Source organism: Rhinolophus sinicus, chromosome 18 (assembly GCF_057876585.1).
Source record: "Rhinolophus sinicus isolate RSI-liver-muscle chromosome 18, RSI-T2T, whole genome shotgun sequence".
NCBI classification, from domain to species: domain Eukaryota; kingdom Metazoa; phylum Chordata; class Mammalia; order Chiroptera; family Rhinolophidae; genus Rhinolophus; species Rhinolophus sinicus.
Window position 1 is genome coordinate 17,688,226 of NC_142518.1, and position 27,674 is coordinate 17,715,899.

Consider the following 27,674-nt stretch of genomic DNA (forward strand, 5'->3'; position numbering starts at 1 on the left):
TTTCTTTTAGATTATTGATTGGGTGGCATATAATCTTTCATAGTATTCTGGTATGATTGTTTATATTTCTGTGCCATCTGTCATGACTTCTCTTTCATTTCTGATTTTGTTTATTTGTGTCTTTTTTCCCCCCCTTAGTCAGTCTAGCCTGGGGTTTGTTGATTTTATTAATCTCTTCAAAGAACCCACTCTTTGTTGCATTAATTTTTTCTGTTGTCTTTTGTTCTGTTTCATTTAATTTTGCCCTAATTTTTATTATTGCTTTCCCTCTGCTAACCTTGGGTTTTATTTGTTCTTTTTGTAGTGCTTTAAGATGTAATGTTAGGTTGTTTATGTGGGATTTATTTTTGTTTCTTGAGATACACCTGTAATAATATAAAATCCCTTCTGATTACCACTTTGGCTGCATCCCCCAAATTTTGATATGTTGTATTTTTATTGTAATTTGTTTCTGTGTATCTTTTGATCACTCCTCCTATTTCTACTTTGACCTAGATGTTTTCAGTAGCATTTGTTTAATCTCCACATATTTGTGGTTTGTCCCACATTCTACTTGCGGTTGATCTCTAATTTCAAAGCATTGCGGTCACAAAATGTGTTTGGTATGACTTCAGTCTTCTTAAATTTATTGAGGCTAGTTTTGTGTCCCAGCATATGGCCTGTCCTTGAGAATGTTTCTTATGCACTAAAGGAGAATGTATAATCTGGTGTCCTGGGAGGAAAGGCTCTGCAAATGTCAATTATGTCCATTTGGTCTAATGTTACATTTAAGGCTGATATTTCCTTATTGATTTTATTGTTTTGATGATCTATCCATAGCTCTCAATGATGTATTTAGGTCCCCTACTATAATTGTGTTTTTGTCAGTTTCTCCCTATAGTTCTGTTAGTAGTTGCTTTATATATTTTGGTGCTCCCTGATTAGGAGCATATATATTGATAAATGTTATGTCTTCTTGTATTGTCTCCCTTATCATTATGAATTGTTCATTTTTGAATCTTACTACTTTTTTTATATTCAAGTATATTTTATCAGATGTAAGTATGGCTGCACTGCTTTTCTCTGGATACCATTTGCTTGGAGTATCGTTTTCCACTTTCACTTTGAGTCTATATTTGTCCTTGTAGCTGAGATGTGTCTCTTGAAGGTAGCATATGGTTGTGTTTTGTTTTTTTGATCCAATCTGCTACTCTGTACCTTTTTATTGGTGAGTTCAGTCCATTTACATTTAGGGTAATTATTGATATATGAGGATTTTCTATAGCTATTCTATCTTTTGTTTTCTGGTAGCTCAGTGTCTCCATTGTTTCTTTTCCACTCTGTTTCTGTCTTATTTTAGTTTGGTGGTATTCTATGATTTTTGCTCTGCTTCCTCTTTTTTTTTGTTATGTTATGTGTCTCAGTTCTGGATTTTTTCAGGGGTGGTTACCTTTAGGTTTATGTAAAAAAAAAATTCATATATACAGTAGTCCTTTATCTTCAGCATGTATCTTATCTCCATTCCCCTTGCAAATCAGGTCTTCAAGGGATGGTTAAGTTAAAATGAGGCCATTAGGGTGGGCCATAATGCAGTCTGAGTGGTGTCCTTATAAAAAGAGATTACGACACACAAGGAGACACCAGGGACACACTCACACAATGAGACAGCCACGTGAAGAGGGTAGTTGTCTACCAGCCAAGGAGAGAGGCCTCAGAGGGAATTAACCCTGCCAGTTCTCGACCTTGGACTTCCAGCCTCCAGAACAGTGAAAAAATGAATTTTGGTTGTTTAAGCCACCCAGTATGGAGTATTTTATTATGGCAGCCTGCGATAACTACTACACTGCCCCAGGTAGAGATTTCTTGCTGGATTATCTACCATCCCAACGTAATTCACAAGAGCATGTTTTATGGCCTTCTGTTTACCCCATGAGGTGAGGAAGGTGGTCACGGGGTGTCCACACACAACAACACTGGACACTGTAGAGATGAGGTAGACAGCCATTTATTAACCATGTGTACTCACAGGATGGGGAGGACACCGCGTGCCCCACTGTGCCACACGTGGGTTGTACTCGGGAACACAGTGAAGAGACAGTGTCTTTGGGAGGGGGCCTTTTTGGTGTCAAGAGGGTAAACTAACCCCTAGTTCCCATGGCAGCGTGTAATCAGATTGTCTGCAAAATTCTGCAGGCTGGTAGGGGACGGACGACTGCTGCTTAGGAATGAGCAAGATCTGTGCCTTGTCCCCTTATAAAGCTGGTTGTTTGGTAGGGGACCTTATATGCAACTGAAGACTATGGATGGGAACTTGCATTTAGGGGATGTGAGGCCCTGCTGGTTTCTCCAAATGTCCAGGCAGCCCATATTATTGGGGCTTAATTTTGGACCTTACCCCACAGTGCAGTTTTCCAGTCAAATATTTTCTCTCTCAACTCAGACACATCATCTGAGGATCTGGCCTCTGCTCACCAGTCCCATAGCCTCATACAGTCCACCGTGTAGTTTAATGTAAAAGTGTATTGTGGGCACTGACTTGTAGCTTCCAAAACTTAAACTGCCTTGCCTCAGGGGGTTTATACTTGACTGCTTTCACCTGGAACCCCTCCCGTCTCACTCATCCTTTTTGCTTTCCTGTAAGTCATAGAGGGGATCTCAACATCTTCCTTACATGACTGAAGCTCCAAGCTTCCAAAGTTCTATGGGCAGAGGCTGGGTCTTTATCTCTGCACCCCCACTACTAGCACAGAGCCTTCCAAAGCGCAGATGCTGAATTACGTTTTGGGAATAGAAGAGACAGTGAGTGAGAGGTCTAACTTGTTAAGCTTTACTGTCTTCTATATTCTTTAATACGCCAAGTTATACATCAATTTATGAAACAAAACACTGAGTCAGTAAAATCAAGGTTGATGATGCTTTATTATTATTTTCTTTCTATTCCATTCTCCCAAAAATTTTACTGTGGGATTCTTTCACATTTCCACGAAAATCCCTATTGTGCTGTCATTTTTTTTATCTTGATAAAAATCCTCAGAGATCACTAGGTGTGGGAGAAGCTGGGGTTGTGATATCATGTCCGGCTGTGGCACCAGTGGCAGCCCTCACTGCCTCTGTGGCTCGTGCTCTCTCATCTTGCAGAGCCTCTTCATACCAAGGTGACAAAGCATTAGGGACTGTGTCATTAAGCTTGGCCAAGAATTCCAGGACTTGCATCTTGCTTGTTTCAGCATGAGCTCTCGGGCCCCACAGAAATTCGTAGCATGCAGGTTCGCTGTCAGGTACCTGGCGGTACTCCAGATACTGTAGCTGCACCAGCTCTGTGTTAATAAGATTCCTGGGTTCCCCATAGACGTGGTGCTTCCTCCCAGCGTATACTTCCAGCATGTTCAGGAATTCCCAGATCTCCTCCTCGCTGGCCCGGTTGCCTTTGATGAAGATCAGTCCCAGGATATTCATGAGGAGACCCGTCTTGGGTAATCCCCGGCCAGCATACACCCTCCCATTATTGGGGAGGTTCAGTTTGCTCACAAGGCGATATGAGTGGTTGCTTGAGCTGACTTCCTTCAAGTCCACTGCAAAGACGGCCTCAATACGATCAGAGGCTTTCTGGAGGATGTCATCCAACTCGTCTCGGTTATTTTTGCCTACAATCTGGATCATCTCTTCCTTCAGAATGGGCTGCTTCATTTTATATTTGTACATAAGATATTGCTCCACCAATTCCACTTTCATAGTGAGAATCTCACTCCATGAGTTCGCAGAAGATAAGGTGTCAGAGGAACATGCATGTTCTTCATCTAGGCTTTCATCATCTGTACTGGATCTGGTGTGAGAAGAACCCGAAGAGGCAATGGTGGTAGATGAGGCTGTCCAAGAGCCCTGGGAAGTGCTACTTGTCTCTGTAGCTGATGGAATCTGGGGATTACCCCCCAAAACAGAATAAGAGCAGCAGGGGGTCTCTTCTTCCACTGGATTACCCCCCAAAACAGAAGAAGAGCAGCAGGGGGTCTCGTCTTCCACTGGATTACCCCCCAAAACAGAAGAAGAGCAGCAGGGGGTCTCTTCTTCCACTGGATTACCCCCCAAAACAGAAGAAGAGCAGCAGGGGGTCTCTTCTTCCACTACTGATACTGCCTGAAGTGTCTTGTGACTCTTGGAGTCATCGCGACCCTGGTTGCATTTCTCATGGGCACGGGGCATATTGTTTTGACTCTGAGGCATGATGACTGTGGTCCAGGACAATGGTCAGGAGGGATGGTAGCACATTGATGAGTGTACCTGGGGGTGGAAGGTTGAGAGGATGTGTGCACCTTCGGCATGGAAATACCACTTGGTTATAAGCAAGGCTACATTTGCAGTTTTCCCCAAGGGCACTGCTTGAAAAACCCACAGGGCTCCTGTTCTAATCGGCCTGTCCCCTTTCAGCTGCATCCTGTGTGCTCTGACTCTAGCATACTGACGGGACAGCAGCGGCTGGCCATCTTCTAGTTTTAGGAGTCTCGTGTCTCACATTGAAGAACATCATTCAATTGGTGAAAGGTCATGGGACCCACAAGAAGTAAGTAAAGGGGCCTGTCACGCAGGGTCTCATGTGGGGTCTCTGGTCCCACTCCCCACATAAGAATGCAGGACATGGTGAGGCCAAAAAGGAACACCCACGGAGCCATAGGTAGGGGAGTCATACCAGTATAGTCTCGCTGGCGGCTGGTTGGAGACACAGGAAACAGGAGCCACATGGTCCGCAATCCATACTCCGCTTCTCTGCCAACCAACCAACCCCAATCCTCTGTGCTAACTGCAATCAGCGCTTGCTAGCTCAGCCACCATCTTCTTGCTAGCCTCCCATTTTTCTGCTAGCATAGCCACAGCAGTTATATTAGTGGCCAATGGCTCACTGGTTACAGCTGTTGGCCAACTAGCCACAGCTTATGGCCATCCAATCACAATTGATGGCCATTTACTACCTGAGCCAGCCCTTTCCACGTGAGGCCGAGAGCCTGGAAACTGCACTCCTGGCTCTGTCCCCACACTCGACCCCTACAGGGTCTTGTGTCACTATCTATGTGACAAGCATCTTTCGCTAGAGGCCCTGTACGAGGAGCCTGGAGGTGAATGCAATATCCTAGACACAGCCATGCTCTCTGGGCACAGCCAGGGTTTCTCAGGGCACCACCAGCTCTTCTGGGCACAGCCAGACTTCCTGGGCTTCTTAGGGTACCATCAATCTCCTGGGGACAGCCAGGGTTTCTCAGGGCACCACCAGACCTTCTGGGCACAGCCAGACTTCCTAGGCTTCTTAGGGTACCACCAGTTTACCCAGGCACAGCCAGGGCCTCTCAGGGCACTGCCACTCTCTCTGGGCACAGCCAGCCTTCCTGGACACAGCCAGGGCCTCTCAGGGCACTGCCACTTTCTCTGGGCACAGCCAGACTTCCTAGGCTTCGTAGGGGACCACCAGTCTCCCTGGGCATAGCCAGGGCCTCTCAGGGCACTGCCACTCTCTCTGGGCACAGCCAGACTTCCTGGGCTCAGCCAGGGTTCTCAGGGCACTGCCACCCTCTCTCCGGGCCATTTGTCATGCACGGTGTCGTAGGGTCACTGGTACCACTCCCCACATAAGAACACAGGATATGGTGAGGCCAAAAAGGAACACCCATGGAGCCATAGGTAGGGGTGTCACACCACTATAGTCTCGCTGGCGGCTGGGTTGGAGACATAGGAAGCAGGAGCCACACAATCTGCAATCCACACTCCACTTCTCTGCCAACCAACAAACCTCACTTGCTAGCTGCAATCCGCCGTGCTAACTACAATCCGTGCTTGCTAGATCAGCTACCATCTTCTTGCTAGCCCCCCATTTTTCTGCTAGCGTAGCCACAGCAGTTATATTAGTGGCCGATGGCTCACCGGTTACAGCTGACGGCCAACTAGCCACAGCTGATGGCCATTTACTACCTGAGCCACCACCTTTCCATGTGAGGCTGAGATCCTGGAAACTGCACTCCTGGCTCTGTCCCCACAAGGCCCCTCAGCATATCATCCTTGCCCAAGTATCCCCAGTACTGACTGCTTGGTGGGAGTTTTCTATCCCGGTCACTTTGGGGTCCTCAGTCCTCAATAAGGGCCCTTACTTTGGCTCCACTTAGGGCCTGGTATGCCCACCCCTTTAGTCGAATGGTGGCTCCACCTTCAAACTAAGGATTTCACCTGCCCTAGACCTAAGTGTTGGGGGAGCTTCAGCGGGAGAGCCCTGTCCTGGGTCTTCAAGGGCTGAACCCAGGGATGTGACCAGATTCTTTGTCATCCCTGCGATTTAGTGGTGGTGGTCCCTCAGTGGTTGCTTCCACCCCCATTCTGGCCTAGAATTGCTCCCCAGCCCTTGGGCCTACCCCTCCTCCTAAGGCCAGCACCACCCTGAGACCCCCAGGAGGAAGTGCGGATCTCCGCCTCTGACCATACCTGTCTCGGACTCCTGAGGCCAGGTAAGGAAGAGAATTCTGTCCTGTTTCCACTGCTGAGAGCTGTGTGGTTCCCTTCGTCCTCACAGTATTCACGTTGGCCTCTGGAAAGCCTAGAGATCCTCCCACTGCGGGCCTTAGGCCACACCCCTTAGAGTAAGTCTCTCACCCCTTTGTGACACCACGGGAGGAAGTGAGTATGTCACATCCTGTCAACAGTGCCCAGGTATCCCAGGGCAGCCAGCAGGGGCAGGGTTCTCTGTGGTCTCTCAGTTCTGAGGGTGGAGGGTTCCCTACATCCTGACTCAGGGTCCTCACCTGGACTCCTGGCAGGGCCGGGGACGTCTTCCTTGGCTTACCTGAGGACCCTCTCCTCAGACCAAGGCCCTCCATTCTGCCACCCTTCTCTCCGAGTCAGTCTGACAGCCCTGCCCAAGGCATCCCAGGGTTGACGGCGGGGGCAGTCTCTGTGCCACCTCACTGCCCTGGGGTCTGTGGTGCCCTGTGGTCTCTCCGGGCTCTGCCCTTGAATCCTAGCAGGGCATGGAATGTGTCCCTGTAGTGTCCTGGGTCACAGAGCCACAGACCACGGTGCTGACTTGAGGCTGTCCTCCCTGTGCCCTTCCTGGGTGCCAGCAGGATGCAGGCTCCTTGGGGCCTCTCTGTTCAGGGTAGGGGTGTGACCCCAGTGCTCACTCGGGACCCTTACCTGACTAACGACGGGCCCCGGGACTGCTCCTTCTTCCAACTTAAGGTCACCCATATAGAACAAAGCTCACATGTCCCTGAGAGCCCTGAAAGTAAGGGAGGGGATGCTCAGCCCGACAGCCCTGTCCAGGCCTTCTGGGTCTGAGAGCAGACAGAAGCCAGTCTCGCTCCAGTTACCAAGTGGTGTGTCTCATCAGTCCTCGTTCATCAGGGTCTTCCTCGCGACTCCTGTCTTCTATGAAAGGCTTCCTGGGAAATGGTACATCTTTGAAAGTTCTTGGTTAGTCTCCCTACTGCAAACCCAGCAGAGACCTTTTTGTGCCCCAGGAGTGATGTGAGGTGAGGAAGATGCGGCAAAGGCAGAGGAGGGCCCACGACAGGTGTTGTGTTACCAGAGAAAACACAGCGATCTCTTCTTTCTCTCACTAGCCACACTTAACCTCTGATCTGACTTCACTTCTAATAGATCTACTTTCCAAAGGGAAGGGGCTGAGCCCAGTGGTTTTGTGAGCCCCTGATCTTTTGAGGTTTATTGACGTTTCCTTTCTAGACTCTGTGGACATCCGATGCCTAAAACACCGGACTTGTGCACTGTGATCCTCTGCCCCAGGGCAAGCGCACAGGGCCCCTTCTAGTCTGGCCCCGGGTGGAGGTTCCTCTCTTGCTCTCCCACACTCCAAGGTAACCGTTAAGATGTCCTTTCCATTCCAGTCTTTGTCTCTCACCTGTGAGACCCATTATCTGAGGGTCTGGCCCCTGCCACCACTCCCACAGCATCATCCAGCCCCCATGCAGCCTGGCTTAAAATGACCTCTCCTCCCCCACACTGTCGCCCCAGGACTGGCAGTTTCCCAAAGCCCAACACTGCCTTGGTCACGTGAGGTACAGTAAATCGGTGTCAAGAAAATATGGAGGTTTTCAATTTGTTTAGAATAACTAAAGTGTTCATCTTAAACCTCAATGATAATAAATGTGACATCCATGACAATAATAAACCTAGATTCTGAAGCAAAACAAGCCATCTGTTAAAAAGGGAAACAGCAACAACAAAATACTGACCTAAAAAAACTGCTCATCTCAAAAAGGATAAAACCAAACAGCATACGTGTTTTAGTCCCGCTGGCACATACTTTGCTCTATTACTTAGAAGGCTCACGGCTCTCTTCAACCCCGAGGTGAACGGCCTGCCCCAGACCTCACTACACGTGGGGGGAGCTGTGCGAGGTGGCCTTGGAAGGAACGCGCACTGGCCTTGGCGACGTCGGCAGCCCTGACAGCGGCTCTCACCTCTGCTCTCTCCGCCGTATCTCCCCACCCTCCTCATACAGCTTTGGGAAGGCACTGGGGTCGGTCTCGTTGATCTTGTCCCAACTCTCCAGCACGCTCATCCTGGTGGTCTCAGCGAGGGCTCTTGGGCCCCACGGGAACCCGTAGCGTGGAGGATCACTGCCGGCCACCTGGGGGACTCCAGGTACTTGGGCTGTAGCACATCTTCTGCAATGAGCTTCCAGGGCTCCCCACCTGCGGTGCTTCTCATCCGCAGAGACGCCCATCGTAGTCAACTCTTCCCACATCTCCTGTCGGTGGCACGGTTGCCCTTCATGGAGATGAGGCCCTGGAGATTCATCAGGAGACGGGGCAGGGGTGAGTCTCCGTCACCCCTGAGACTTTTCTCTTTGCTGATGTCCGTTTTCCTAACTAGGTCTTCGGAGGGGTCAGTGGGGTTGACTTCCTGCATGTCAAGGCCACAGACCTGTTCATTCTGTCAGTGGCGCTCGTGAGGATCTGAAGGAAGTGTGCCTTGTGCTTTCTCTTGAGAGTCTCAGCAGTGCTGCCTTCACAGCAGTCTCTTTCATTTTGTATGCTGGGGGTGCGCCAACCGTCCTGAATTCCTGCTTACAGGATCTTTGCAGGTGCCCTCAGTGGGGCCGGGACCTGGGAGCTGCCTCTACTTTCCTCGTCTTGACTCCTGGCACCATTGTCCGAATTCGTGTATGAAACACCTGCAGCCGCAGTGGTGGTCAGTGGGGCTCCCTGAGGGTCCTGGGCAGTGCCAGAAGCTGGGAGCACCCCGAGATATAGGAGACAAGGGCGAGGGGACTATTCTCCTGCTGCTGAAGTGACCTGAACACCCCCGGGGCCCATGGGTCTCACTCTGGGCCTGACAGCATTTGTCCTGAGCGTGGAGCTTACTCTCCTGACCCCTAGGCGTGGTGGCACGGGTCAGGACAGCAGGCACCAGTGTGGGCAGGAGAGTAAGTGATGCCAGCACGTGGAGGAAGGAGACTGACACGGGGCGTCCACCTTGCTAGGGAGAAAGCAGCAGAAAGTGAGCGTCTCCTCACACGGCCACGGCCCAAACAGAAAACTGTGGGAAGCAGGTTCAGGCCTTACGTGGGGTGTTAGCACTCAAGGTTCTCACTCAGTGTCCGACGTTTGACTCATACGTGTGGGCGTTAATATTTCTCCCTCTGCTGAACTGGGACCACCCCACTCAGACTGAGACCCTTACTCCTCAGTTGCCTCTCAGTGGGATCTGATGGCGCCTCTTCCTGGTGTCTCTCCCTGGGACCTCCCAGGGCTGACAGTCGGAGGATTCTGTGGGGCCCCCACTGCTGTGAGGTGGTCGGTCCGCAGTCTGGAGGGTCCCACATCTGGCTATCAGTTCAGTGGCAATAGGGAGACTCTCTCTATGGGACCTCACTGTTCTGAATTTGGCAGCCCCCTTAGTTGTCCCCGGGTCGGAACCTGAATTTCTCCCTCGGCCCACTAGAGACCTCCAGATTCAGGCCAACACCTTCACTTCAATGAGTCTCTGGAGCTGGAAGTGAGGTGGTGACGTATCCGACTAGCCCTGCCCAGGGTTCGCAGGGCTGGAAGATGGTGAGACTTGGGGGCTCCCCTCTGCTCTGGGCCAGTGCCCTCCTGAGGCCTCCCTCAGTATGCTCCGTGTCTTGACCTGTAGCTCTCCCCTCATACAAAGGCTGACAATAACCTGACCCCCTGTGAAGAGGGGAAGTTGGCCTCATCTGGTCTCCCAAGGCTGACAGCGGTGGAAGGAATCTGTGCTGCCCCCAGTTAACGGGTATCTGGTCCCCTCAGTCTTCAAGGCCCTCACCTTGACTCTTGGCACAGCCCGGAATTCCTCCCTCTGCTGACCTGAGGTACTCCTGGATGAGGTCCCTCCCGTCCAGGAGACGCCCTGGAGGGAGGTGTGACTGGTCACCTTACAGAGCCCAGGTCTCCAACAGTGGGACAGGGCTCTAGGTCATCCCCATTTCTGGGAAGGGTACGCTCTTTGTCACTTAGTGTCACTACCTTGACACTGTTAGCCCCTTGGCAGAATGGGGCTCCCCCATGGGTCCAAGAGTTGCACTTCCCCCACATCATCTCCTCCCTCAGAAACCGAGGGGTAGCCTCAGTCTGAAAGCTCTACCTGGACGTCCAGGGCCGACTGTGGAAGCGGAACTTTGTGCCTTCCCTCTCTTCTGGGGTGGCTTGCTGCCTCATCCCTAATACAGGATTTTTACCTGGATGGCTGCCTCGCGCTGGGATGTCATTCTCTGCTGAATTGGACAGCCAAGCTGAAAAGCAAAGCCCCATCTCCTTGGAACCCTCCAAATAGATGTCAGGGGTTCCCTCATCATGCCAGGCATTCCCTGGGCCTGCCAGGGCAAACCTCGAGGGAGGGCCTAGGTGCAGACCCCTCTGTTGTGTTAATCAAGGTCTTCACCTTGACTGCGAGCCAATCTGGGGACTGTATCCTCTGCTTACCTGGAGCGATAGCCCTCAGGCCTAGGAGATAGCCTTCCTGGGACATCCAAGACAGAGGTCAGGATGAGCCGGGAATAGCCACAACTGTTTTTGTCTTTCAAGGGCTGATAGCTGGGGTGAGGCCCTATGGAACCCACTGCTCTGGAGGTGGTGGTTCCCTTCTGGGAAATGTCACATCCCTACCAAATTGAGAAGTTTCCTACTATAAACCTGGCAGAGACTGGGTCCTCATCCCAAGTGATGTGACAGGGGCAGGCTGGGGCAAAACGCAGGGACCCCAGACGAGGTGCTGGGTTGTCAGAGAAAAAACTAACTGATCGATTCCTTCTTTCCAGACTTGGCCTCTCATGTGACTTCTGTAGTGCAAGATTTACTTTTACAGGGGGAGGCTGCCCAGGATGATTTTTTGGACCCCCGTTTTGAGATTAACTGGCTGTGCATGTGTATATAATCCTACCGTCACTGACTGTTATTTCTTTTCTTCTTTATTCATCCTTCTCATTTGTCTGGAGGGTCCCACATCTTGCTATTCCTACTATTCCTACTGCTCTACCTATAATATTCTAATCCCCTGCTCTCTGTGCAGAGACCTTCTTTTTGTCCCCTGACGTGCATTCCTGGAGCTCTGTGATGGAAATAGTGAATTAAAAGACACATAGTCAGACTCAGGCTGGGAGGATTGGAAAAATGTGAACTTCCCACAAATTCAAAATGGGGATCTAGTCCCAGCTGTCACTTAACAGCTTTGTGAAGGTGAAACATTTGCAAGTTGTTCATCTGTAAAGGCACTCCGGTAAGCCTTATCGTGTAGAAATGGAAGCATATACATACTGTATTATACACGACTTGGGATATGGATTGGGACGCAGTGGGTCTTTAACGATTAGCTGCTATTATATGTTTATTTTGAATCTCCGAAATAGTAAGAACCCATCAGTTTTTTTTTCTTAAATCTAGTACATATCAAACAATACGCAATAATCTGCAACAAACTTTCTTTAATAAACTAAGCAAATCCAGGTAGTTTTAATATAACAAAAATAAAGACTAGAAGGAATACGGCAAACCAATAATTGAACACAGTGAAATTTTTGTTTTTTAATTTCCTTCCTTCATTTCGGGATCCCAAGTATTTTATCGTTGGATTCTTTTACATCTCCATGAAAATCCTGTTTCACTGTCATGTTATCTTATCTCGATCATGAGCAAAATATTGAATATTTTCAATTTGCTTCACAAATTTCAAAACTTTAACATTCAAACCTTTTCAACAGCAAAAACGTGAGATCCATAGCATTCACATATTTATATTCTGAACATTCTAAACCTTCTATTAAACGAAACAACATTGGAAAACAATACTATATATCTATATCAGTCTATTTATCTGTCTTGCTGTTTTTTACCTAAAGGTTACTCATTAGGAAAATGGAAAAGCAGATTAACGTTGTGTTAAAATTAAACAGACCGCGACCACAATTTGTCTTAGAAATTCCAAAACTGTAACTTTCAAACCTGTTAAATAGGAAAAATATGACAGGCACGTCATTCACATGTTTATAATTTGAAGGTTGTAAAGCTTCATTAAAAGATATAACATTTGAAAAAAATACTACGTCTGTTAGTATATCTACTCTAATCTATCTTTACCTAGAAGTTACTCATGAGGACAAACAAAATGCAGATAAACACCATTTTAAAAGTAAACTGTCCTTGACCACAATTTGTCTTATAATTTCCAAAAGTGTAAAATTTAAACCTTTAGATAGTAAAAAATGTGAGAGCATGTCATTCACATATTTATATCGTGAAGGTTGTAACGCTTCATTAAAAGATACATTTGACAAAATGCTACATATCTGTATAACTATCTGTCTATCTATCTACATCTCCTATCCATCCATCCATCCATCCATCCATCCATCCATCCATCCATCCATCCATCCAACTGTCTCTCTACCATCATTCTTTCTTTACCTAGAAGTTACTCATGGGGTGAAAAAGGAAATGCACATGGAAATCCTGCTTACACCTAAACCGACGTTGACCACAATTTGTCTTAGAAATTCCAAAACTGTAACTTTCAAACCCTTTACATAGAAAAAATATGATAGCCATGTCATTCACATATTCACATTTTGACGGTTGTAAACCTTCTTTAAAAGACATCACATTTGATAAAATACTCTATATCTACATCTAATCTATTTACTTAGAAGTTAGTCGTGAAGAAAAAGGAAATGCAGATAAACACTGTTAAAAGTAAACCATCCTTCACCACAATTTGTCTTATAACTTTCAAACGTTTTAGATAGCAACAAATGTGACGGCCACGTCATTCTCATATTTCTACTTTGAATCTTCTAAACCTTTATTAAAACAAATAACATCTGAAATTGTTCTATGTTTGTATGTGTTTATCTATCTACGTATCTATCTGGTATCTATCATCTATCTATCCTTCTATCTTTACCCAGAAGTCACTCATGAGAAAACAGGAAAACCAGGTAAACATTTTGTTAAAACTAAACTGACCTCAACCGCCCACTACTGGGCAGGCAGGCTGCTCTCTTCAACCCCGAGGAGAAACGCCTGCCCCAGACCTCACTACATGTGGGAGGAGCTGTGCGCCGGGGCCTTGGAAGGCGCACTGGCCTTGGCAACACTGGCAGCCCTGGCTGCGGCTCTCACCTCTGCTCTCTCTTCCTCATCTCTCAAAGCCTCCTCATACAGTTTTGGGAAGGAACTGGGGGCGGTCTTGTTGAGCCTGGCCATAATCTCCAGTACGCGCATCTTGGTGGTCTCAGCGTGGGCTCTTGGGCCCCACAGGAACTCGTAGCATGGAGGATCACTGCCGGGCACCTGGCGGTACTCCAGGTACTCGGGCTGCACTAAATCTTTCATGATGAGCTTCTTGGGTTCCCCGAAGACGGCGTGCCTCTTCCCAGCGTAGACCCCCAAAACATTGAGTGATTTCCAGACCTCCTCCTCGGTGGCGCGGTTACCCTTCAGGAAGATCACGGCCAGGATGTTTACCAGGAGACCAGTCTTGGGCATACTCTTGTCCCTGTTCAGACTTCCCTCACTGGGGAGATCCAGGAGGGTGATAAGGGAATAGAAGTGATTGCCGGGGTCGACTTCCTTCACCTCTAGGCCAAAGAGCAGCTCCATGCGCTCAGAGGCTCTCCTGAGGACCTCAGAGAAGTGCTCCCTGTACTTCTTTTTGACTGCCTTTATCATTTCGGCCCATGTAATGCACTCACCCAGTTTATACTTCCCCAGCAGGAACCGCACCAGCACGTGTGCCTCCCTGGTCAGAGGATCTTCGCGAGCCGACCGAGTGGCCGATGCTGCAAAGGAGGTGCTTGGGCCTTCCTCAGCTTGGCTCTGGGCCCCTTCATCAGATCTGGGGTATGAGACACCTGCCTCGGGAGGCCCAGCGGCTGAGGCTCCCTGAGGTTCCTGGAAAGGGCCAGGAGCAGGGCAGCTTGGGGGAGAACCCCCAGAAACAGGACAAGTGGGGCACTCTTCTTCTTCTGCTGCTGCAGCGGCCTGATCACCTCGGAGACTCTCAGTCTCTTCTGCACCCTGGAGGCGTCTACTCTTCGGACCCCGAGGCATGATGGCACAGGTCAGGCACAGTGGGCTCGGGTGTGGGCAGAGCAGGTGATGCCAGCACCTGGAGGAGGGAGAATGAGATGGTGTGTGCACCTCTGCAGGGAGATTCCACCGTGGCCTTAACCAAGGCCGCCTCTGCAGGTCTGAGGGCCGTCAGTGCTCTGTCTGGGGACCCACGGGGCTCCTCTCTGATTGGCCTGGCTCCTCAGAATCGTGCAAAGCTGCATGGAGAGTACCTAGGACAGAGCCATGCACCCTACCTGGAGTTACTGGGGTGACGGCAGGGCCTGGCAAGGGGAACCTCGTGTTCTGGGTTTGAGATGTGTTCTCAGTTCACATTCAGGATCATTATGTGAATTTTGGCCGGGCACCCCAGCCCCCCACTGCGCTCTGCTTCTCTCCAGTAGACACGTCAAACCCAGTATCGACATGTCTCAGGGCCCTCTTTGATCACAGTACTTAGGGATTCTGAGGTGTCCTCTGTGTTTGGGGTGCGTGGTCCCCACAGTGATCATGCTCCGTACCCTGACTCTCCACTGACCTGGAAATCCTCCCTCTGCTGACCTGGTGCCAGCCCTTAGGCCCAGGCCCCCACCCCTACGATCTCGCAAAGGAAAGTGAGAAAAGCCCCATAGGCTTTACATGTACCCGGGCCCTCCATCGCCAACGTCCCCACTGCTGACCTGCTGCCGGCCCCCCAGCCCCTTAGCCCCGCTCCGCCACACCCGTGACTCTCCCACAGCAAAGTGAGAAGGCTCGTGGGGCCTTCCACCCGCCCAGACCCTCCATGGCCAACGTCCCCCTGCTGACCTGCTGCCAGCCCCCCAGCCCCGCTCCGCCACACCCGTGACTCTCCCACAGCAAAGTGAGAAGGCTCGTGGGGCCTCACACCTGCCCAGACCCTCCATGGCCAACGTCCCCGCTGCTGACCTGCTGCCAGCCCCCCAGCCCCGGGCCCGCACCCCCGTGACTCTCCCACAGCAAAGTGAGAAGGCTCGTGGGGCCTTCCACCCGCCCAGACCCTCCATGGCCAACGTCCCCACTGCTGACCTGCTCCCAGCCCCCCAGCCCCGGGCCCGCACCCCCGTGACTCTCCCACAGCAAAGTGAGGAGGCTCGTGGGGCCTCACACCCGCCCAGACCCTCCATGGCCAACGTCCCCGCTGCTGACCTGCTCCCAGCCCCCCAGCCCCGGGCCCGCACCCCCGTGACTCTCCCACAGCAAAGTGAGGAGGCTCGTCGGGCCTTCCACCCACCCAGACCCATGGCGGCGGCGCCATGCGTCACCCCAGTTCCTGGCTCTGGGGTCCCCGCACTCCTCACCACGGGCCTGACCTCAGTCTCTGGGGCCTGCGATTCCCCCTCAGCCAAGCCGAGCCGAGCCCGAGCCCACCAGTCCCGGACGGACGAGGCCTTCATTCCCTGAGACCGCGGGGTACGCGGAGGACTCTGGGCCCAGTAGCCATTTTGAGGCCGCCCGGGAATGGGGGTGGGGGTGGGGCCCGGCATGTGTGGCCGCCTGTTTTCAGGGGGAAGGGGGGCCCTTGTCGGGCAGGTCCCCGCACTTGTACCTTAGGTCACCTCGCACCTGACGCCGACAGGATGAGACGTGGGACTCCTCTCTCTGCGCACCTCACACCGCAGCTCTGGGACAGGCCTCCCGCTGGGCAGCCGGGCTCCCTGGCAGTTGGGCGGGGCCGCTTCCGGTGCCCACGTGGGTCTGGGCGGGGCACGTGCTCGGGAGGGGGTTGGGGTCTGGGGGCGAGGCCCGCAGGACTGGCACCCAGGAGCCTTTTCTGGACTCAGCGGGTCCTGGGCTGCTCCTCCTGCCCACCCGAGTCAGCTGCCTCGGACCGAGGCTCTCATGTCCCTCAGAACCCCCGGTAGGAAATGTTTAGGGACCCGAGCCAAGCAGCCATGCGTGGGGCCGCCCAAGGCTGACAGCAATGGCGACACCCCCCCCCCCCCCCGCAGCCCTCTCTGTCCTCCCTTGACTCCTTGTAGGTGCTGGGCCCCGTCCCCTGTGTCTACCTGGGGCCAACCCCTCACGTCAAGGACTGCAACTGCCCGAGACGCCTGATGCGTGTGCTGCTGGTACCCCCCTGCCGGCCATTCCTGCCTGAGGGCTCCCACACGTGGCTGCAGGGGGTGAGACCCCGGGGGCACCAGTGTTCCGAGGTAATGAACTTGCTCTGTAGTGTATCATAGCAGGCCTCTACGTCATCCCTGTCTCAGTTAAATCCTTCCTTTACTAGGTCCCTCTAGACTCACAGGGAGAAAGTGCGGTGCCCACTCGCCTGATAGCTCTGCCTGGGGCCTCTGTTGGCTGACGTCAGCGTTCTTGCTGCAAGTCTCTGGAACGAATTTCTGTCCTTATGTGCAAACACTGTGATAGTTGCTCTTCTGCGTTAACCCACGCCTGAGATTGTATTAAGGTGATCGTTTCAAAAGCACAGCCCTCATCTACTAACAACATCTCACATGGTCATTGTACAACCTCTGGACTCACGCTGCCCCAAACAATTCAGACTTTCCTCCTGATATTACCCCATGGCCCTGGCACCTGGCTATGAGGCACTGCCTCGGGTTCTTTCACGGAAACATTAGAAATGCACTGTCCCGGGGCACACTGGAAGAAACAAGGCCCAAACTTGACAAACTTTCCTCCAACCATCCCTGCCTTCTACAGGCCTGTCTCTACTTCATGGCAAGCTGCCAGCTGCCCCCACACAATTACTAATTCAGTACAAACTTAGTGCCTCTAAGCGGTTTCTCATTAGTTTTTTACTGCTATTGTTTTATTTTTTTTGTTTTGTTTTTGTTTTTTATCACTTCTTTCGTTTTTGAACGGTTGATTTGGGACCCTGGAAACAGCAGCCCAAGTTTGGTAGTCATCTTGGAAACTATGGGTAAGGCACTAAATCTGTAATTAATTTCAGAATGTTCAGTTTTACAATATTCTGTTCCCCTGAATGGACGATTCAGGTTTGATCTTTAAAATCTTTCCTTCAACCAATCCTTTCAATCTGACTTTATTTCCTGCTATAGAATAGTCTCGGCTTCAGAGCACTCTCCTACCTGCCCACACAGAGGTTCTAGTTAAGCACCGACTTTGTGTACCCCAGGGGTTGTCATGCTTTTTGTTTTACTATTGTTGTTAATATTGTTTTTGTTATTCCTTAATTTTTCCAGGGTCGATTTGGAGTATGGGAAACAGCAGCCTGAGTTTGTTTATCACCTTTGCAGTTATAGGTAAGGCAGCAAGTCTGTGAATACTTTAAGCAGAATTGACCTATTGACAATATTCTCCCTCCTGTCAATAAATATAGTATACTGCTCTCAGCCTTCTTTTGTAATAAGCCTATAAGCCTATCAGTACGTTTTTAGAGGAGCTCGTGAAGAACTTGTACATTTCTGTTTGGTTTTCTATTAGGTATGTTTTGTAGATTTTTGTGGTTGTAAATGGCATATTTTCCGTTCCATGTTGTAATTTGTTAGTGATCTCGTTTGGCCAGATTCCTGAATTTGGTTTCCTGAATCTTTGGTACGTCAGCTTTTCCAAGTTTCCTATATATCTGAATACTTTCTGCAACAAGTTTTAGGTTTTTAATAAGGAGATCATATTGTTACTATCATTATCTCTTTCTTTTCACTATTCTTACTTCTTGTCTATTTTGGTGTTTGTATTCTTGTACAATAGTTTTGTACTGGGTATGTATTTTCATCCAGTTGTAAACAGTGTTTTTCATACCATGTATCTTTGTCATCTTCATGACTCTATTGGGTATGCTTGTATTGTTTCACATTGAGTATGTTCATAGTAGATTTCACAAAATGGAAATTCTCTGCTACTGCTAAAAGTTATTATCCTGAACTGGTGTGAATTTTTGTCAAACGCTTTTTCTTTTTTAGCATTTTTTTAATTTTTCAATTATAGTTCACATGCAATATTATTATATTAGTTTCGTGTGTACGACATAGTGATCAGACTCTTATGTAGCTTACGAGGTGATCACCCTGATAAATCTCGTACCCATCCAACACCATACATAGTTATCACGATCTTACTTATTGTCTATATTCCGTATGCTATTGTCTATATTCCGTATGCCATGACTATTTTGTAACTACGAATTTGTACCTCTTAATCTCATCCCCCGTCTCCCATCAAAATGTTCTCTGTATGTATGAGTTTGTTTCTGTTTTGTTTGTTTATTTTGTTTTTTAAATTCCACATGTAAGTGAAATCACATTGTATTTGTCTTTCTCTGACTTATTTCAGTTGGCACAATACCCTGTATGTAGGTCCATCTATGTTGTTGCAGATGGCAAGATTTCATTCTTTTTTTCAGTGGTTGCGTAATGTTCCATAGTATGTAAGATGTATGACTTCTTCTTTATCCATTTATGTATTGACGGACACTTAGTTTGCTTCCGTATCTTGCCTCTTGTAAATAATACTGCAGTGAACATATGGGTGGATGTCTTTTGGAAATAGTGTTTTAGGTTTCTTTGGAAAACTACCCAGAAGTGAAATTAATAGGTCCTTTTTTGTCTCTTGTAACAGCCTTTGTTTTAAAGTCTGTTTTGTCTGGTATAAGTGTTGGTACCCCAGCTTTTTGTTTGTTTGTTTGTTTGTTTCCATTATCATGAAGTATCTTTTTCCATTCCTTTACCTTTTGTCAGTATGTGTCTTGTGATCTGAACTGTGTCTCTTGCAGGCAGCATACGTTAGGTTCTTGTTTTCATATCCCTTCAGCCCCACTATGTTTTTTGTTTGGAGCATTTAATCCATTAATATTGAAACTAATTTTTGATAGACATATAGCTACTGCCATTTTATTATTCATATTTTTTTACCTGTTTTTCTTCTTTCTAAAGACACCTCTAACATTTCTTGTAACACTGATCTGGTGGTGATAAGCTGCTTTTTCTTTGCTTGTAGGGGAAGCTCTTTATCTATCCTTCGATCTAAATGACAGCCTTGCTGGGTAGAGTAGTCTTGGTTGTGTCCCTGTTTTTCATCACTTTGACTATTTCCTGCTAATTCCTTGTGGCCTGCAAGCTTCTGTTGAGAAATCACCTGACAGTCTTTTGGATGCGAGCTCCCTTGTATGTGACTATCTGCTTTTCTCTTGCTGCTTTTAAGATTCTCTCTTTTCCTTTAACCTCAGAGACTTTTGCTTTATCCTTGCACATGGTCACATGGTTCCCCCTTTTTGCGCTAATGTAGTGATTTCCAGTTGACAGTGTTTCCTAGTGTTAATTAACGACTATATTGGAAATACTCCGTATTTATTTAGAATATCTGTCCCTATGTGACTAGGTTTGGCCTAAGTATTGTTTTATTGAGGGATCCTTGCCTGGTGTTTGTATGAAGTAGAGGTAGCCTGTTAAAACGGTTGACTAATTCCCTGTCGTTTGGTATGGTTTAGAAGAGTTTGCATGAATCGATATTAGTTTTTCTTTTGCTATTTGGTGTTAACAAGTACCCAAACCAGGGTGGTCTTGGAGGATTAAAACGTTGCCTTGGGTTGGACTGTAGTTTCTGTTTGTATTATGTGGATTGAAGATTTCTGTTTCTCTGTAGATCTATTTAATTATTTACAATGTGCTAAAAATGGTCCATTTCACTTCAATTTTCATGTTAAAGACATGATATTTAAATAAAATCCTCTTATTATAGAAATTCTCAAACATACACAACAGTATGGAGAACAGAATAGTGAACCCAATTACCTGACATGCATCATTAACAATCCTCAATTTTTATAAGTAGGATCTTGTTCACATTAAGCTTTAGGTTTTTGTTTGGTTATTGGCAGGCACACTCTAGAGGTAACAATGTGCACTTAGTTAGGAAATGCGTGTCTCCTGTCTCTTTTTGGTGATGTTGGCAGTCATCCCTTTTATCCGTACATACGTTAGAGGCTGCAGGATGTTAATTCTCTAATTCTAAAATTCCTTTGAGTTTATAACTTGAAATTCTTCTTTAGGTAGAACTTTATCCTTGTCCACTGATTGTCATCTTGAAATATCGGTAATACTTATTTATAGTGTTCTCTGGATCTGGATTCTGCTTTGTCTGAAATAAATATGGCTACTCCAGTTTTCTTTCATTTGTGTCAGAATGGTATATCGTTTTGCATGCCTTTGCTTTATCTGTATCTTTATTTTAAGGTGGGTTCGTTGCAGGCAATATGTAATATGGTCTTGTTCTTCTTTTTCTAATCTCTGACAATTTCTGTCCTTTAATTAGTGTATTAGGACTACTGACTTTTCAATTAATGATTGGTATAGTTGGATTAATATCTACCATATTAGTTACTGTTTTCTATTTGTCACCCTTGTTCTTCGTTTCTTTTCTGTCTCCCAGTCTTTTGCTACCTGCCCTGGTTTTAATTGAGCATTTTACATTATTCCATTTTCTCTCCTGCTTAGCATATCAATTATACTAATTTCTTTACTTACTGCAGTGGATGCCCTAGAGTTTGAAGTTTGCACATTTATAACTAATCCAAGTCCACGTTCAAATAGTGCACTACCAAGTCCTGTTCCCTGTAATACTCGTATTGCTGTCATTCATTTTACTTATTCATAAGGTATAATTACTGAGTACATTGCTGCTGTGATTATTATAAACTGTTTGTTATCTGTTAGATCAAATAAGCAAAAGTGACATATTTTATTTCATCTTCATTTATTCCCTCTCTAACACTCTTCCTGTCTTTATGTAGACCTGAGTTGCTGGCCTTTATCATTTTCCTTCTCTCTGAAAAACTTAGTTTAACATTTCTTTCAAAGCGGTTCTAGTAACGAATTAGCCCAGTTTTTATTTGTCTGAGAAAATCTTTCACTGTCCTTCACTTTGAAGGATAATTTCACCTGGATGCAGAATTTCAGGTTGGTGCTTTTTTACTTCCAACACTTGAAAGCTTTAGTTCAACTCTCTTCTTATGTGCATAGTTTTTGAGGACATGGCCAATGTAATTCATATCCTTGTTTCTGTGTAGGGAAGGTGCCTCCTTCTCTGGCTTTTTTCAAGGAATTATCTTTTTATTTAGTCTTCTCCAGTTGAATGTGATATTTCTAGGTATAGATTTCTTGGTATTTATACTGTTTGGAATTCTCTGAACTTCCCGGATGTGGGGTTTAGTGTTTGTCATTAATTTTGGGAAAACCTCAGTCATTATTACTTTATGCATTTCTTCTGTTTCTTTGTTTCTTTCTCCTCCTTCTAGTGTTGCTACCACTCAAATGTTATACATACCTTTTGTCATTCAAAAGGGGGCCATTCCCTCTCAAAGAGAGAAGACAATAGTTCTTGGCTATTCTCCTGTCTTTTTTGTTCTTTTTCTTTTTTTTCTTTGCATTTCAGTTGAAAGTTTTATCAACAATTTTTCAAGTTCCCTGGTGTTTTTACCTCAGCCATGTTCAGTCCCCTGGTGCGCCCATCAAAGACACTCTTCATTTCTCTTTTTTATTTCCAGTATTGGTTTTTGATTCTTTCTTAGAGTTTACATCTCTCTACTTACATTACCTACTTATTATTCTTGCCTGTTGTTCACTTTTTCCATTGTAGACCTTAGCATATTAATCAGTGTTATTTTAAATTACTTGCATGATAATTCCAGGATGTGGGCCATATCTGATTCTGAATCTGATGCGTGATCTGTCTCTGCAAACTGTGTTTCTTGTCTTTTATTACACCTTTTAATTTTTTGTTCAAAGTCAGACAGAACGTACTGGGTCAGAGGAACTGGGGTAAGTAGGTCTTTTGTGTGAGGTTTTGTGTTTTGTTTTTCTGGCCCAGACTCAGGCTGTTACTATCTGATGGAGCTGTAGGTATCAGACGCCAAATGTCCTGTGGTGTCCTTGTTTTTGTCTCCTTTGTTCTTCTTAACGAATGTCTGAGATGTGCAGGTCTTTGCGTTGTAATCCTTTGTTTATTATACAGGAGCTTTGCTGATGTGGTGGTAAGGTGTGGGGTGAGGGGGAATATTGTATAATCGGATGATTAGATCTCAGATTTTTAGTGGACCTGTTCCTCTGGGCTATGATTTCACAAGTGCTTTTCAGTTTGTTTCACCCCTTAGGTAAAGGAAGTTGAGAGGCCTATAGTTGGGCATTTCCCCTCCCCCAGAATGTTTAAGCTCAGGTGAAACTCTAGCCAGTTAGGTTCTGATAAATAGTTTCTCTTAAATGGGCCTTTTTATAAAGAACAGGTTGCCTTAGGCATTTTTCAAAATGGCTGCTCTGTCCTTCCCCCGACTGAAAATACAAGGGTGAGGACCTCGTAGGGCTCCTGGAGGTAAAACTCACAAAAGTTTAGGAGTCCCTGTTGAACTGGACCTGCCTGGAGTTTTCACATCTCCAGCTGAGCCTCCAGCAATTTGGCAAATATACTGGTTTTCTTATCCTGTTATTGGCTCTAGCAGTGGTTTCTGCTCTTGGAATTCTGCTCCAAAGAGCTCTGATTCTCTGTATCTCCCACTCAATCTCTTCGTTTCAGGGGGCAACATTGCCTTGTGACCTCAGTTCTCTGATGGAGCTAAGAAGGTGGCTCCGTTTCCAGTATGTTCAGTTTGTTTCTTGTTGGGAGCATGGGCGTGACAGTTGCCGCTCCTTCCATGCTGGACTGAAACCTGGAAGTGACCAAGAAAAATCCACTTTCCAGCACACTCAGTTTTGGGGGCAGAATTCCTTCCCTTTTGTCTATAGACGTTAGTGTTTGTTTGTTTCCTGACTGTTGCTTAGGGGCAAAATTCCTTATTTAAACGATCAACTATACGGTGAGGGAAGGAGTGACTTTGGGTGGTGAACCCACAACATGATATAGAGATGACCTATTACAGAATTGCATACCTGAAACGTATGTAACTTTACTAACAGTTGTCACCCCAATAAACTTTGATAAAAAAGAAAAGAAAAAAAAATAAACAACTTGCAATTTCATGCCACATTGCCCTCTCCATAAGCTATTCAAAACATGGAAGATTTCTTCTTCAAGATGAGCAGGATAGTGAGCGCTTGCTTTTCATGTGCAATGTAATGCAATTGCTGGACATCCCAGTATCTTTGTCGCAATCTATTCCTTAGAATCAAGCCACAGGCCCTACCTGCACTTGAGGATAGGAATACACAAAGGTATAATCACCAGTAGGTAAGGATCATGTGTGCCCAGTACAATTCTGTCTACCGCAGCCTGCCCTTTAGGCCCCGTTGTTTCATGTCCCTACCTTATGCAAAACATGGCCCCTCCCAAGATCCTTACATGCCTGATTCAATTACAACATCCCCTCAAAATTCCAACCTCGTGGAATATATCAGGTCAACCTGGAAATGATGATGAGTCTCCACGGGTGTAGTTGTTAAGTATTCCAACTGGACACATTACATCTTTATGTGTGGATCTATGAAACAGGAGAGACCATTGTGTCCCCCAAAATTCTTGTTGAAGTCATAACCCTCAGTATCTCAGAAAGGCACTGTAGTTGCAAATCAGGTCTTCAAAGGATGGTTAAGTTAAAATGAGGCCATTAGGGTGGGCCATAATGCAGTCTGAGTGGTGTCGAGAAGACACACAAGGAGACACCAGGGACACACTCACACAATGAGACAGCCACGTGAAGAGGGTAGTTGTCTACCAGCCAAGGAGAGAGGCCTCAGAGGGAATTAACCCTGCCAGTTCTCGACCTTGGACTTCCAGCTTCCAGAACAGTGAGAAAATGAATTTTGGTTGTTTAAGCCACCCAGTCAGGGGTATTTTGTTATAGCAGCCTGCGATAACTACTACACTGACCCAGGTGGACATTTTTTCTGGGTTATCTACCATCCCAACGTAATTCACAAGAGCATGTTTTACGGCCTTCTGTTTACCCCATGAGGTGAGGAAGGTGGTCATGGGGTGTCCACACACACAACACTGGACACTGTAGAGATGAGATAGACAGCCATTTATTAACCATGTGTACTCACAGGATGGGGAGGACACCGTGTGCCCCACTGTGCCACACATGGGTTGCACTCGGGAACACAGGGAACAGACAGTGTCTTTGGGAGGGGGCGTTTTTGGTATCAAGAGGGTAAACTAACCCCTAGTTCCCATGGCAACGTGTAATCAGATTGTCTGCAAATTTCTGCAGGCTGGTAGGGAACGGACGACTGCTGCTTAGGAATGAGCAAGATCTGTGCCTTGTCCCCTTATAAAGCTGGTTGTTTGGTAGGGGACCTTATATGCAACTGAAGACTATGGATGGGAACTTGCATTTAGGGGATGTGAGGCCCTGCTGGTTTCTCCAAATGTCCAGGCAGCCCATATTATTGGGGCTTAATTTTAGACCTTACCCCACAGTGCAGTTTTCCAGTCATTTTCTCAACTCAGACACCTCATCTGAGGATCTGGCCTCTGCTCACCAGTCCCATAGCCTCATACAGTCCACTGTGTAGTTTAATGTAAAAGTGTATTGCGGGCACTGACTTGTAGCTTCCAAAACTTAAACTGCCTTGCCTCAGGGGGTTTATACTTGTCTGCTTTCACCTGGAACCCCTCCTGTCTCACTCATCCTTTTTGCTTTCCTGTAAGTCATAGAGGGGATCTCAACATCTTCCTTACATGACTGAAGCTCCAAGCTTCCAAAGTTCTATGGGCAGAGGCTGGGTCTTTATCCCTGCACCCCCACTACTAGCACAGAGCCTTCCAAAGAGCAGATGCTGAATTACGTTTTGGGAATAGAAGAGAGAGTGAGTGAGAGGTCTAACTTGTTAAGATTTACTGTCTCCTACATTCTTTAATACGCTAAGCATATCAAGATAGAAATCAATTTTACAAAACAAAAGACTGAAAGGAGTCACCAAAATGAAAGTTTTATGATGTTTTATTATTTTTTCTATTCCATTTTCCGAAAAATTTTACTGTGGGATTCTTTCACATTTCCACTGAAGTCCCTCTTGTGATTTAATTTTTTAAAAATTTTTATCTTCATGATGAAAAAATCCTCAGACTTCACTAGGGGTGAGAGCAACCAGGGCCGTGATATCACGTCCGGCTGTGGCACCAGTGGCAGCCCTCTCTGCCTCTATAGCTCGTGCTCTCTCTTCATCTACCAAAGCCTCTTCATACCAGGGTGAGAAAGCACTAGGGCCTGTATCACAACCCTTGGCCAAGAATTCCAGGACTTGCATCTTGCTTGTTTCAGCGTGAGCTCTTGGGCCCCACAGGAAGTCATAACGTGCAGGTTCGCTGTCAGGTACCTGGCGGTACTCCAGATACTGTAGCTGCACCAACTCTGCGTTAATAAGCTTCCTGGGCTCCCCGTAGATGCGGTGCTCCCTCCCAGCGTATACTTCCAGCATATTCAGGAATTTCCAGATCTCCTCCTCGCTGGCACAGTTGCCCTTCATAAAGATCACACCTAGGATACTCATGACGAGACCGGTCTTTGGTAACCCGTTGCCAGCATACACCCTCCCATTATTGGGGAGGTTCAGTTTGCTGACGAGGTCATATACGTGGTTGCTTGAATCGACTTCCTTCAAATCAACTGCAAAGACGGCCTCAATACGATCAGAGGCTGTCTTCATGATGTCAGCAAATTGGTCTTGGGTAATTTCGCCCACAATCTTCAGCATGTCCTCCTTCAGAATGGGCTCTTGCATTTCATACTTGAACAGGAGAAATTGCTCCAACAAATCCAGCTGCGTGGCTAGAAGATCAGTGCATGAGGTCTCAGGAGTTGGGACCTCAGAAGAACACGAATGTTCCTTATCTTGACTTTCATCGCCTTTGTCAGATCTTGTGTCTAAAGCACCTGAAGAGGTAATGGTGGTAGACGAGGGTCTCCAAGACCCCTGGGAAGTGCTACTTGTCTCAGTAGCTGATGACCTTTGAGGATCACCTTCCAAAACAGAAGAGCAGGAGGGGGACTCGTCTCCCACAACTGCAGCTTCCTGAACGCTCTTGTGCCTCTTGGAGTCAGCACTCGTTTGGTTGCGTTTCTTACGGGCACCGAACTTACCCTTTCGTCGCCGAGGCATTATGACACAGGTCAGGCACAGCAGGCACGGGTGTGGTCAGAGCAGGTGATGCCAGCACCTGGAGGAGGGAGAACGAGATAGTGTGGCACCTTTGCGGGGAGATTCCACCTTGGCTTTAACCAAGGGCATCTCGTTAAGGCTCTGAGGGCCGTCAGCGCTCTGGGAACCCTCTTTAAGGATCTGAGGGCTCCTCTCTGATCGCCTGTCTGCTGAAAACCCTGTAGAGCAGCTTAGACCATACCTAGGACAGAGCCACACAGCCCTTTCTAGATGTTACTGGGGCGACAGCAGGGCCTGTCAAGGGGAACCCCTTTGTCCTGGGTTTGGGAAGTGCTCTCAGGTCACATTCAGGATGATTATGTTAATGACTGGCAAGAAGCCCCTCCCCCACTCCCCGCTGTGGTTCTCGAGTTGCCACTTAAATCCTCCATGCCACAAGAATGAAGAGAGACGGTGCTTCTCGTAGAGAGTTCCCCTGAAACTGACATCTCTCGGGGGCCCTCTCTGTCCTGCACTTTTTGGAGTCGTCAGTTCTCATTGAGAATGCTCACCTGGTCCCAGGTAGGGATTGAGAGACGTCCTTCTTGCTGACTGTTGGCTTTACCTTCACCTCACGTTCAGGGTGGTGGGTGGTCCCTCAGGCTTCACTCAGTGTCCTTCCTTGGCACAGCTAGAGCCAGGGTCTCCTCTCTCTGCTTCGGGCCTATCTCATACTAACGTCAGCACCTACCCAAGAACTGACAGAAGAATAGAGTTTCGCCTCCTCTGGCTGCATTCGCCTGGCTTCTCTCAAATGAAAGATGCACGAGCAAGTTGAGGTCCCCTCATGAATGCTCCCTCCAAGTCTCACTGAAATCCTATTTGAACGCCTGGGTGTATCAAAGATTCTTCCCTCTGCTGAACTGTGACTGCACCGCTCAGAGAAAAGCCTTCACTCACTGTGATGCCCTGAGGAAGAATTAAGGGGTGCTTCTCCCTGACAAATGCCTGGGGCTCCTTGAGTGACAGTACTTAGGGATTCTGAGGTGTCCTCTGTGTTTTGGGGGTGAGTGGTCCGCGCAGTGATCATGCTCCGTCCCCTGACTCTCCACTGACCAGGAAT

The 27,674-nt window shown here is 47.5% G+C and overlaps 3 protein-coding genes across 3 annotated transcripts; all 3 read right to left on the reverse strand.

Annotated features, from left to right (window-relative positions):
- Positions 1–3,009: 3,009 nt before the first annotated feature.
- LOC141569731 (melanoma-associated antigen B5-like) lies at positions 3,010–4,200 on the reverse strand. The gene has a single exon (XM_074324088.2). It carries the CDS (start codon positions 4,198–4,200, stop codon positions 3,010–3,012), a length of 1,191 nt encoding a protein of 396 aa, XP_074180189.2.
- Positions 4,201–13,526: 9,326 nt separating this feature from the next.
- Positions 13,527–14,540, reverse strand: LOC141569559 (melanoma-associated antigen B1-like). The gene has a single exon (XM_074323287.2). The coding sequence runs from the start codon at positions 14,538–14,540 to the stop codon at positions 13,527–13,529; it is 1,014 nt and encodes a 337-aa protein (XP_074179388.2).
- A 10,994-nt stretch (positions 14,541–25,534) lies between these two features.
- Positions 25,535–26,572, reverse strand: LOC148754561 (melanoma-associated antigen B5-like). The gene has a single exon (XM_088795070.1). It carries the CDS (start codon positions 26,570–26,572, stop codon positions 25,535–25,537), a length of 1,038 nt encoding a protein of 345 aa, XP_088651196.1.
- Positions 26,573–27,674: the final 1,102 nt, after the last annotated feature.